The 13,714-nt window shown below is 42.8% G+C and overlaps 1 protein-coding gene across 4 annotated transcripts in view; it reads left to right on the plus strand.

The window, feature by feature from the left end:
- The window catches only part of LOC143301940 (ATP-dependent translocase ABCB1-like), an 80,989-nt gene that overhangs the window by 58,484 nt on the left and 8,791 nt on the right, over positions 1–13,714 (plus strand). For all 4 annotated transcript variants that reach the window (XM_076616397.1, XM_076616395.1, XM_076616394.1 and 1 more), the window contains 6 exons: positions 858–1,019; positions 2,313–2,445; positions 3,202–3,272; positions 4,217–4,317; positions 8,739–8,879; positions 11,788–11,944. In XM_076616397.1, coding sequence (XP_076472512.1) covers positions 858–1,019; positions 2,313–2,445; positions 3,202–3,272; positions 4,217–4,317; positions 8,739–8,879; positions 11,788–11,944 — 765 coding nt within the window. The remainder of the gene's footprint in view (positions 1–857; positions 1,020–2,312; positions 2,446–3,201; positions 3,273–4,216; positions 4,318–8,738; positions 8,880–11,787; positions 11,945–13,714) is intronic.

Below are 13,714 nucleotides of genomic sequence, written 5' to 3' on the forward strand. Positions count from 1 at the left end.
TTCATTATTGAAGGAGACATTTCTTACATTATTCAGGCGAGAGTTTTATTTTTAATATTGTAGGAGGCATTTCTCACATCATGCAGCTGAGGGTATGATTTTCATTATTGTAGGAGGCATTTCTCACATTATGCAGGTGAGGATTTGATTTTCATTATTGTAGGAGGCATTTCTCACATTATGCAGGTGAGGATTTGATTTTCATTATTGTAGGAGGCATTTCTCACATTATGCAGGTGAGGATTTAATTTTCATTGTTATAGGAGGCATTTCTCACATTATGCAGGTGAGGATTTAATTTTCATTGTTGTAGGAGGCATTTCTCACATTATGCAGGTGAGGATTTGATTTTCATTATTGTAGGAGGCATTTCTCACATTATGCAGGTGAGGATTTGATTTTCATTATTGTAGGAGGCATTTCTCACATTATGCAGGTGAGGGTTTGATTTTCATTATTGTAGGAGGCATTTCTCACATTATGCAGGTGAGGATTTGATTTTCATTATTGTAGGAGGCATTTCTCACATTATGCGGTTGAAGGTTTGATTTTCATTATTGTAGGAGGCATTTCTCACATTATGCAGGTAAGGGTTTGATTTTCATTATTGTAAGAGGAATAAACTTGTCACACACATTTTACAACTCCTTCGTTCACTTTGTTTACTGAATGCGTATATATGACTGCTTTTACCTTGCCATTAGACATCAGTGTTCTATTTCCTGGGATGTGTACTCATAGATTATGTTAATGGGACCTTTCACATGCATATGATATTTATGATGCTGATGATGACAATGATAATGATGACGCTAGCGATGTCAATGACAACCTTGATGATTACGATGATGTTCCAGAACTACTTCCTTGGCCTGTCTGGGGAGCGTCTGACAAAACGTTTGCGGTTGATGACCTTTGAGAACTTGCTGCGTCAGGACGTGGCGTATTTCGATGACCCCCATCACGCCACTGGCGCTCTCACCACTCGTCTGGCCACCGACGCTTCCACTGTCAAAACGGTACCTTCCCAGCATGCACAGAGCGATGTAGTGATGTTGTTCGATCTATGGAGTATGGCCACTGACGCTTCCACTGTCAAAACAGTACCTTCCCAGCATGCACAGAGCGATGTAGTGATGTTGTTCTATCTATGGAGTATGGCCACTGACGCTTCCACTGTCAAAACAGTACCTTCCCACTATGGACAGAGATGTAGTGATGTAGTTCTGTCTGTGGAGTATGGCCATCAACTTTTCCACTGTTAAAACGGTACCTTGTCAGTATGGACAGAGATGTAGTGATGTAGTTCTATCTGTGGAGTATGGCCATTAACACTTTCACTGTTAAAACGGTACCTTGTCATGTGGACAGAGATGTAGTGATGATGTTCTGTCTGTGGAGTATGGCCATTAACACCTCCACTGTTAAAACGGTACCTTGTCAGTATGGACAGAGATGTAGTGATGTAGTTCTATCTGTGGAGTATGGCCCATGTAGTTCTATCTGTGGAGTATGGCCATTAACACCTCCATTGTTAAAACGGTACCTTGTCAGTATGGACAGAGATGTAGTGATGTAGTTCTGTCTGTAGAGTATGGCCATTAACACTTTCACTGTTAAAACGGTACCTTGTCAGTATGGACAGAGATGTAGTGATGTAGTTCTATCTGTGGAGTATGGCCATTAACACCTCCATTGTTAAAACAGTACCTTCCCAGTATGGACAGAGATGTAGTGATGTAGTTCTGTCTGTAGAGTATGTCCATTAACACTTCCAACGTCAAAACAGTACCTTGTCAGTATGGACAGAGATGTAGTGATGTAGTTCTGTCTGTGGAGTATGGCCATTAACACCTCCACTGTTAAAACGGTACCTTGTCAGTATGGACAGAGATGTAGTGATGTAGTTCTATCTGTGGAGATGGCCATCAACTTTTCCACTGTCAAAACGGTACCTTGTTAGTATGGACAGAAAGATGTAGTGATGTAGTTCTATCTGGGGAGTATGGCCAATAACTTTTCCACCGTCAAAATGGTACCTTGTCAGTATGGACAGAGATGTAGTGATGTAGTTCTATCTGTGGAGTATGGCCATTAACACCTCCACTGTTAAAATGGTACCTTGTCAGTATGGACAGAGATGTAGTGATGTAGTTCTATCTATGAAGAATGGCTACCAATGCATCACAGTCAAAATGATACCTTGGTCTGCAAGCACAGAATAAGAATAAATGGAAAGCATGAGGAAAATTAGAAGGAAAAGAAGAAGAAGAAATGGTTTTATTTGTTGAAGAATTGTTTTACATGTGCAGGCTACAGGGATTCGTATTGGTCTGGCGCTTCAGGCGGTCACTTGCATGGCAACCAGCATTGTCATCGGCCTGGTCTATGGCTGGAAGTTGGCTCTGGTTGCCATAGCAACGCTGCCACTCATTGGAGTTTCCTGTCAGTTTGTGTAGTGTGTTCTGCTTGTGTAGTTTTTTGACTGCATCTGTTGTCTTGTGCTTTTTCTTTCTTTCATAATGTGTGTTCTGTGACTTCTCTGTTGTGTAATTTGAAAGTGTTGCTCACTTGCTGTCATCCGTTATATCTGTTTGTCTTTCTCTGTGTGTGTGTGTGTGTGTGTGTGTGTGTGTGTGTGTGTGTGTGTGTGTGTGTGTGTGTGTACCCTCAGGTATGTTCTTACAGATGTGTGCATGCAAACTTCTTTATATGTTTCCAGGTGCACATTGCTGTGATTCACACCTTCATGATTAGGTCTCTGTGTTCACACATGTTCAGTGGTGTACTTTTGCATTGATGTATGCTTGATATGCACATTTGTGAGCGCCTCAGAGAATGGATAGATAATTGGCACAGCATTCAGTTGCGCTTCAGGCAAAAACAGTGTTGATTGTCCACTGGAGTTAACTGAGTTTTTTGCACCAGTGCATAGTTCAGCCTCTGTATTACAACATACCTGGTTTTGCTCTTTCCAAATGCTACACTTGAAAATTTAGTTGATTTCCTAACCTACGTTTTGAATTTGTGAAGAAATTATTGTGAAAAACAGCGTACTATACATTTCTGTTAGATATCCATTGCTAAGCTCCCACATGTCATTCACTGCAGGAATATGCGCTCTGTGTGTGTGGGTGTGTGTATGTGCTCTGTGTGTGTGTGTGTGTGTGTGTGTGCTCTGTATGTGTGTGTGTGTTACAGCGGCGATACAGATGAGGGCGACGATGGGAAGCCACAAAAAGGACACCAAGCACTTGGAAGTGGCTGGAAAGGTACACACACACACACACACACACACACACCCGGAACACACACAGAACACACACACACACACACACACACACACACACACACACAGAACACACACACACACACACACACACACAGAGAACACACACAGAGAACACACACACACACACACACACACACACACACAGAACACACACACACACACACACACACACACACACACACAGCACACACACAGAACACACACACACACACACACACAAACACACACACACACACACAAACACACACACACACACACACAGAACACACACACACAAACAAACACACACACACACACAGAACACACACACACACACACACACACACACACTCACAGAGCACACACACAGAGAACACACACACACACACACACAAACAAACACACACACACACACACAGAACACACACACACACACACACACACACACAGAGCACACACACAGAGAACACACACACACACAGAACACATACACGCGCACGCGCACACACACACACACACAAACAAACACACACACACACACACAGAACACACACACACACACACACACACACACACACAAGGCACGCACGCACACACACACAAACACACACACACACACAAGGCACGCACACACACACACACACACACACAGAGCACACACACACACACACACACACACACACACACACAGAGCACACACACACACACAGAGAACACACACACACACACACACACACACAGCACACACATACACACAGAACACACACAAACACACAGAGCACACACACACACACACAAAGAGCACAAACACACACACACAGCACACACAGACACACACACACACAGAGACACACACACAGCACACACACACACACAGCACACACACACACTATCACCTGTTGATACCATAGTACCCATAACCTGTGTGTTGTGATGTTTGATCAGACGTCCAGTGAAGCCATTGACAACATCAGTACCGTTCAGTCCTTGACCAGAGAACCACACTTCTACGACAAATACTGCACTCAGCTGAGAGTCCCTTACAAGTCAGTGCTGCCTTTGTCTTGATGTTATAGTCTGTAGTGCTGCCTTTGTCTTGGATGTTATAGTCTGTAGTGCTGGCTTTGTCTTGGATGTTATAGTCTGTAGTGCTGCCTTTGTCTTGGATGTTACAGTCTGTAGTGCTGCCTTTGTCTTGGATGTTATAGTCTGTAGTGCTGCCTTTGTCTTGGATGTTATAGTCTGTAGTGCTGGCTTTGTCTTGGATGTTATAGTCTGTGGTGCTGGCTTTGTCTTGGATGTTATAGTCTGTAGTGCTGGCTTTGTCTTGGATGTTATAGTCTGTAGTGCTGGCTTTGTCTTGGTTGTTATAGTCTGTAGTGCTGCCTTTGTCTTTGATGTTATAGTCTGTAGTGCTTCCTTTGTCTTGGTTGTTATAGTCTGTAGTGCTGGCTTTGTCTTTGATATTATAGTCTGTAGTGCTGCCTTTGTCTTTGATGTTACAGTCTGTAGTGTTGCCTTTGTCTTTGATGTTATTGTCTTTAGTGCTGGCTTTGTCTTGGATGTTATTGTCTGTGGTGCTGCCTTTGTCTTTGATGTTATGTTATTGTCTGTGGTGCTGCCTTTATCTTTGATGTTATAGTCTGTAGTGTTGCCTTTGTCTTGGATGTTATAGTCTGTAGTGCTGCCTTTGTCTTTAATGTTATTGTCTGTGGTGCTGGCTTTGTCTTTGTTGTCATGTTTTTGTCTGTGGTGCTACCTTTGTCTTGGATGTTATTGTCTGTAGTGCTGGCTTTGTCTTTGTTGTCATGTTATTGTCTGTAGTGCTGGCTTTGTCTTTGTTGTCATGTTATTGTCTGTAGTGCTGGCTTTGTCTTCATGTTGTTGTCTGTAGTGCTGCCTTTGTCTTCGATGTTATAGTCTGTGGTGCTGGTTTTGTCTTGGATGTTATAGTCTGTAGTGCTGGCTTTGTCTTTGATGTCATGTTATGGTCTGTAGTTCTTGTTATGTCTTTGGTATCATGATATGTTGTTTGGAATGTTGAGGTGTATTTCTCTGTCTGTCTTGTTGACCTGTGTGGAATGTTGAGGTGTATTTCTCTGTCTTGTTGACCTGTGTGGAATGTTGAGGTGTATTTCTCTGTCTTGTTGACCTGTGTGGAATGTTGAGGTGTATTTCTGTCTTGTTTACCTGTGTGGAATGTTGAGGTGTATTTCTCTGTCTGTCTTGTTTACCTGTGTGGAATGTTGAGGTGTATTTCTCTGTCTGTCTTGTTTACCTGTGTGGAATGTTGAGGTGTATTTCTGTCTTGTTTACCTGTGTGGAATGTTGAGGTGTATTTCTCTGTCTGTCTTGTTGACCTGTGTGGAATGTTGAGGTGTATTTCTCTGTCTGCCATGTTTACCTGTGTGGAATGTTGAGGTGTATTTCTCTGTCTGTCTTGTTTACCTGTGTGGAATGTTGAGGTGTATTTCTGTCTTGTTTACCTGTGTGGAATGTTGAGGTGTATTTCTCTGTCTGTCTTGTTTACCTGTGTGGAATGTTGAGGTGTATTTCTCTGTCTGTCTTGTTGACCTGTGTGGAATGTTGAGGTATATTTCTCTGTCTGTCTTGTTTACCTGTGTGGAATGTTGAGGTGTATTTCTGTCTTGTTTACCTGTGTGGAATGTTGAGGTGTATTTCTCTGTCTGTCTTGTTTACCTGTGTGGAATGTTGAGGTGTATTTCTGTCTTGTTGACCTGTGTGGAATGTTGAGGTGTATTTCTGTCTTGTTTACCTGTGTGGAATGTTGAGGTGTATTTCTCTGTCTGTCTTGTTTACCTGTGTGGAATGTTGAGGTGTATTTCTCTGTCTGTCTTGTTGACCTGTGTGGAATGTTGAGGTATATTTCTCTGTCTGTCTTGTTTACCTGTGTGGAATGTTGAGGTGTATTTCTCTGTCTGTCTTGTTTACCTGTGTGGAATGTTGAGGTGTATTTCTCTGTCTGTCTTGTTGACCTGTGTGGAATGTTGAGGTGTATTTCTCTGTCTGTCTTGTTGACCTGTGTGGAATGTTGAGGTGTATTTCTCTGTCTGTCTTGTTGACCTGTGTGGAATGTTGAGGTGTATTTCTCTGTCTGTCTTGTTGACCTGTGTGGAATGTTGAGGTGTATTTCTCTGTCTGTCTTGTTGACCTGTGTGGAATGTTGAGGTGTATTTCTCTATCTTGTTGACCTGTGTGGAATGTTGAGGTGTATTTCTCTGTCTTGTTTACCTGTGTGGAATGTTGAGGTATATTTCTCTGTCTGTCTTGTTGACCTGTGTGGAATGTTGAGGTGTATTTCTCTGTCTGTCTTGTTTACCTGTGTGGAATGTTGAGGTGTATTTCTCTGTCTGTCTTGTTGACCTGTGTGGAATGTTGAGGTGTATTTCTCTGTCTGTCTTGTTCACCTGTGTGGAATGTTGAGGTGTATTTCTCTGTCTGTCTTGTTGACCTGTGTGGAATGTTGAGGTATATTTCTCTGTCTTGTTGACCTGTGTGGAATGTTGAGGTGTATTTCTCTGTCTGTCTTGTTTACCTGTGTGGAATGTTGAGGTGTATTTCTCTGTCTGTCTTGTTTACCTGTGTGGAATGTTGAGGTGTATTTCTCTGTCTGTCTTGTTTACCTGTGTGGAATGTTGAGGTGTATTTCTCTGTCTGTCTTGTTTACCTGTGTGGAATGTTGAGGTGTATTTCTGTCTTGTTTACCTGTGTGGAATGTTGAGGTGTATTTCTCTATCTTGTTGACCTGTGTGGAATGTTGAGGTGTATTTCTCTGTCTTGTTGACCTGTGTGGAATGTTGAGGTGTATTTCTCTGTCTTGTTTACCTGTGTGGAATGTTGAGGTGTATTTCTCTGTCTGTCTTGTTTACCTGTGTGGAATGTTGAGGTGTATTTCTCTGTCTTGTTTACCTGTGTGGAATGTTGAGGTGTATTTCTGTCTTGTTTACCTGTGTGGAATGTTGAGGTGTATTTCTCTGTCTTGTTTACCTGTGTGGAATGTTGAGGTGTATTTCTCTGTCTTGTTTACCTGTGTGGAATGTTGAGGTGTATTTCTCTGTCTGTCTTGTTTACCTGTGTGGAATGTTGAGGTGTATTTCTCTGTCTTGTTTACCTGTGTACTGGCTGGCAGGAAATACCAGCAGCAGTCGCTGGAGTTATCTGCCTTTGGTTTACAAAGAGTAACGGTTCTTGTTTGTTGTTTGAAAACGGTGCATTGGGGTGTCTAGGGTTCAGGATAGAAAGGTATATTTGTGTGTATTTGCATACATGTGTGTGTTGTGCATATGTGCTCTGTGTGTGTATGTGTGTGTGTGTGTGTGTGTGTGTTTCCTTGCCTATGCTAACATTGATGAAGTGAAGAATGGATTGGAGTGAGCTGTACTGTATGTGGTTGTGTTATAAAAAAACACAGAAATAATCACTTGGTGTGCACAGTAACCATAACACTCACTCCCCCCTCCTGCCCCCACCCCTGACCCCCCACCTTCCTCCACCCACACATCCCCATAATCTGTTTATAGTATTTGATAATACATAGTTCTGACATGGCGCAAACACCTCGTATGATGGGCTCTAAGCACCTCATATGAAACATATATAATAGTGCCATATAACACAAGACAACACATAAGGACATGGAAGAGAAAAGCAAAATCTATATTCACCAAGAGAATTCTACCAGTTGCTGATAGGAATAATTGCATAGAAAAGAAAGGCACACAAAATGCCCTACACATGTTGGTGGGGTGGGGGTGTGGCACAGGGAACATGTAGAGGGTGGGAGGAGACAGACAGATGACTGTGCTTTGTCACATGCAAAGGCCATTTTGAACAGGAAGAATACCCCCGAAAGCGGAGTATGGCTGCCTACATGGCGGGGTAAAAACGGTCATATACGTAAAAGCCCACTCATGTATATATGAGTGAACGTGGGAGTTGCAGCCCATGAACGCAGAAGAAGAACAGGAAGAATTTAATATTTGTTTTGAAAGAGGGTAGAGTTGGTGTGTGACAGAGATCCAGAGGAAGAGAAATCCAGACAGAAGGTGGTTAATACTGAAAAGTCCTTTGACCATATGTCTTTGAAGAGACTTTTGCAAGGACTGGAAAAAGTTTGTATCAAGACCTGAGAGAACGGGAAGGGGTTTGAGTATGAAGGACAGAAGACAAGTAAGATGGGAGAGAACATTTGAAGTAGTGATAAGCCAATATGCCAGTTTTGAACTGAATTCTGTGCTGGATGGGCAGCTCATGAAGTTGACGCAAGAGGGTGGTAGCGTGATCTTTTATTAACTTTTTGAGAAAGACTGTGTTAGCTTTGTTCAAGATCATCTGAAGGCATGATATCAAATCAGAAGGAAAACCAGCAGGTCGTGGCACAGATGTAATATGAATTCACACACACATTTTTTTTATACTTCAAGTCAGAACTTCCTTTTTTCCCCAGGAAGAATTTGCGTAACGCGCAGGTCTACGCACTGGCCTCCGCCTTCTCCAATTCCCTCCAATACTTCATTTACGCTGGCTGCTTCCGCTTTGGTGCCTACCTGTTTGCACAGGGAGAGATGGAGGCTGAGGCGGTGTTCAGGTAAATATGTACATTTGTCTGACTTGTTCAGGTAAAATTATGCAGGTGTATGTGTCTGTTTTGGGGGAGGTTAGGTTTGTTCGGTAAAAATGTACAGGTGTATGTGTGTGTTTTGGGGGAGGTTAGGTTTGTTCGGTAAAAATGGACAGGTGTATGTGTCTGTTTGGGGGAGGTTAGGTTTGTTAGGTAAAAATGGACAGGTGTATGTGTCTGTTTGGGGGAGGTTAGGTTTGTTAGGTAAAAATGGACAGGTGTATGTGTCTGTTTGGGGGAGGTTAGGTTTGTTAGGTAAAAATGGACAGGTGTATGTGTCTGAGTGGAGAAGTTGAGGGTTATTCAGATAAAAATAGACAGGTGTATGTGTGTGAGTGGGGGATGTGAGGGTTGTTCAGGTAAAAATGGACAGGTGTATGTGTGTGAGTGGGGGAAGAGAGGTTGTTCAGGTAAAAATGGACAGGTGTATGTGTGTGAGTGGGGGAAGAGAGGTTGTTCAGGTAAAAATGGACAGGTGTATGTGTGTGAGTGGGGGAAGAGAGGTTGTTCAGGTAAAAATGGACAGGTGTATGTGTGTGAGTGGGGGATGTGAGGGTTGTTCAGGTAAAAATGGACAGGTGTATGTGTGTGAGTGGGGGAGGTGAGGGTTGTTCAGGTAAAAATGGACAGGTGTATGTGTGTGAGTGGGGGAGGTGAGGGTTGTTCAGGTAAAAATGGACAGGTGTATGTGTATGAGTGGGGGAAGAGAGGCTGTTCAGGTAAAAATGGACAGGTGTATGTGTGTGAGTGGGGGAAGAGAGGTTGTTCAGGTAAAAATGGACAGGTGTATGTGTGTGGGGGGTGAGGAAGGGTGCACATGTTACAGGTTTGAGTGAGAAACATGCTGCCTTGGAGAAATGATGCAGCTAATGTCAGTTGTGTTGTGTGTGTTGTATTTTTCACTGTGTTCACAGCAATGATGTGTGTTGTGTGATGACAGTGACATACTGTGTTTTTTCATGGTGTCCACAGCAGTGATGTGTGTTGTGTGATGACAGTGACATACTGTGTTTTTTCAGGGTGTCCACAGCAGTGATGTGTGTTGTGTGATGACAGTGACATACTGTGTTTTTTCAGGGTGTCCACAGCAGTGATGTGTGTTGTGTGATGACAGTGACATACTGTGTTTTTTCAGGGTGTTCATGGCAGTGATGTGTGTTGTGTGATGACGGTGACATACTGTGTTTTTTCAGGGTGTACATGGCAGTGACGTGTGTTGTGTGATGACGGTGACATACTGTGTTTTGTCAGGGTGTACATGGCAGTGACGTGTGTTGTGTGATGACGGTGACATACTGTGTTTTTTCAGGGTGTACATGGCAGTGATGTGTGTTGTGTGATGACGGTGACATACTGTGTTTTTTCAGGGTGTACATGGCAGTGATGTGTGTTGTGTGATGACGGTGACATACTGTGTTTTTTCAGGGTGTCCACAGCAGTGACGTGTGTTGTGTGATGACAGTGACATACTGTGTTTTTTCAGGGTGTACATGGCAGTGACGTGTGTTGTGTGATGACGGTGACATACTGTGTTTTTTCAGGGTGTTCTCAACAGTGACGTGTGTTGTGTGATGACAGTGACATACTGTGTTTTTTCAGGGTGTACATGGCAGTGACGTGTTTTGTGTGATGACGGTGACATACTGTGTTTTTTCAGGGTGTACATGGCGGTGACATGTGTTTTGTGATGACGGTGACATACTGTGTTTTTTCAGGGTGTACATGGCAGTGATGTGTGTTGTGTGATGACGGTGACATACTGTGTTTTTTCAGGGTGTACATGGCAGTGATGTGTGTTGTGTGATGACGGTGACATACTGTGTTTTTTCATGGTGTCCACAGCAGTGATGTGTGTTGTGTGATGACAGTGACATACTGTGTTTTTTCAGGGTGTACATGGCAGTGATGTGTGTTGTGTGATGACGGTGACATACTGTGTTTTTTCAGGGTGTACATGGCAGTGATGTGTGTTGTGTGATGACGGTGACATACTGTGTTTTTTCATGGTCTCCACAGCAGTGATGTGTGTTGTGTGATGACAGTGACATACTGTGTTTTTTCAGGGTGTACATGGCAGTGATGTGTGTTGTGTGATGACGGTGACATACTGTGTTTTTTCAGGGTGTACATGGCAGTGATGTGTGTTGTGTGATGACAGTGACATACTGTGTTTTTTCAGGGTGTACATGGCAGTGATGTGTGTTGTGTGATGACGGTGACATACTGTGTTTTTTCAGGGTGTCCACAGCAGTGATGTGTGTTGTGTGATGACGGTGACATACTGTGTTTTTTCAGGGTGTCCACAGCAGTGATGTGTGTTGTGTGATGACAGTGACATACTGTGTTTTTTCAGGGTGTCCTCAGCAGTGATGTGTGTTGTGTGATGACAGTGACATACTGTGTTTTTTCAGGGTGTCCTCAGCAGTGATGTGTGTTGTGTGATGACAGTGACATACTGTGTTTTTTCAGGGTGTACATGGCAGTGACATGTGTTGTGTGATGACGGTGACATACTGTGTTTTTTCAGGATGTACATGGCAGTGATGTGTGTTGTGTGATGACGGTGACATACTGTGTTTTTTCAGGGTGTACATGGCAGTGATGTGTGTTGTGTGATGACGGTGACATACTGTGTTTTTTCAGGGTGTACATGGCAGTGATGTGTGTTGTGTGATGACGGTGACATACTGTGTTTTTTCAGGGTGTACATGGCAGTGATGTGTGTTGTGTGATGACGGTGACATACTGTGTTTTTTCAGGGTGTACATGGCAGTGATGTGTGTTGTGTGATGATGGTGACATACTGTGTTTTTTCAGGGTGTACATGGCAGTGACGTGTGTTGTGTGATGACGGTGACATACTGTGTTTTTTCAGGGTGTACATGGCGGTGATGCAGGGGGGAGCACTCGTGGGTCGCATCTCCTCTACCATTCCGGACTACAGCAAAGGTCGGCTGGCGGCCGCCTACATTTTCCGCATGATGAGGGTGGTGCCCAGCATCGACAACTTCAGCACCACAGGGCTGAGGAAGGTCAGTGGAGGCATTGTCTGTGTGCTGTGCTTTTGATGCTTCAGAGTTCTGCAGTTTGGCAGCTTGTTTCTACTGCTGTTGATTTCTGTTGTGTGGCTTTGCTTCGCCGAAATGTTTCCGTCTCTCAGCCTTCATGAGTGTTTGTTAGGTTTTTTTTGTCATGTGTTTTTGCTGCATCGAAATATTCTAGGTGCTCATTGTTAATCAGAGTTAATTCATGTTATGTGATATTGCTGCATCAAAATGCTGTAACTTGTGGCTTCATCAGATTCAGTTAGTTTTTTTTCAAATTCTGTGGTATTGTTGCATCGAAATATTGTAGTTTTTTCATCCTTCATCAATTTCAGTTTCATGTGTTTTTATTTTGTGGTCTTGCAGCATTAAAATACTTTCATTTCTGGTCTTAATCAGTTTCAGTTAATCTGTCAGAATTGTTTGTTTTTATCAACATCAAAATATTTCAGTTTCTTGGTCACCAGAGTGCAGTGCTCCCTGTGTTTGTCTTGTCTGTATTCATGTTGGATGACTTGTCAGTGGCTTTTTCTACAGAGCTTTGCCAAGGATGACTTTCTTGTTGTCATAGGTTCTTTTCATTCTGTTGTTGCCCTGCTGCATTGAAAGACTAACCCACACCATCACTAGAAGGAAGTGGGGTAGTACAGTTTCATGACTTCACCAAAATCAAATCATAGATGGTGCCGGATTTAAAAGGAATGTGCTCACAGTTCACCCTTGTGAAATTCACAGAACCGTAAACAGTACCAGAGATGTGTGCAATAGAAATGTTTCATGGTGATCATGATTAATCCATGTGTGTATGTATTGGCACATCATGTGATTGATGTGTGTGTATTGACGCGCCATCATTAGTTGATATGTATGTGTATTGACATGTCATATGATTGATTGATGTGTGTATGTGTTGACAAGTCGTGTGATTAATCAGTGTGTGTATGTATTGACATGCTGTGATTAGTTGATATGTATGTGCATTGACAAGTCATGTAATTGATTGATGTGTATGTATTGATGAGTGGTTACTCCTGAAAACGGAATATGGCTGCCTACATGGCGGGGTAAAAACGGTCATTCATTTAAGCCCACTTGTATACATACAAGTGAACGTGGGAGTTGCAGCCCATGAATGAAGAAGAAGAAGATAAGTGGTCACATGATTAATTGATTTGTATCTATTGACGCATTGTCACATGAGTGACTGATATCTATATATTGACACGTTGTCCCATGACTGATGTGTATATACTGACACGTTGTCCCATGACTGACGTGTATATACTGACACGTTGTCCCATGACTGACGTGTATATACTGACACGTTGTCCTGTGACTGATGTGTATATACTGACACATTGTCCCATGATTGACTGATGTGTATATACTGACACATTGTCCCATGACTGATGTGTATGTACTGACACGTTGTCCCATGACTGATGTGTATGTACTGACATGTTGTCCCCTGACTGATGTGTATGTACTGACACGTTGTCCCATGACTGATGTGTATATACTGACACGTTGTCCCATGACTGATGTGTATGTACTGACATGTTGTCCCATGACTGATGTGTATGTACTGACACGTTGTCCCGTGACTGATGTGTATATACTGACACGTTGTCCCGTGACTGATGTGTATATACTGACACGTTGTCCCGTGACTGATGTGTATATACTGACATGTTCCATGACTGATGTGTATATACTGACATGTTGTCCCGTGACTGATATGTATATACTGACATGTTG

Source organism: Babylonia areolata, chromosome 28, assembly GCF_041734735.1.
Source record: "Babylonia areolata isolate BAREFJ2019XMU chromosome 28, ASM4173473v1, whole genome shotgun sequence".
Taxonomy (NCBI): Eukaryota; Metazoa; Mollusca; class Gastropoda; order Neogastropoda; family Buccinidae; genus Babylonia; species Babylonia areolata.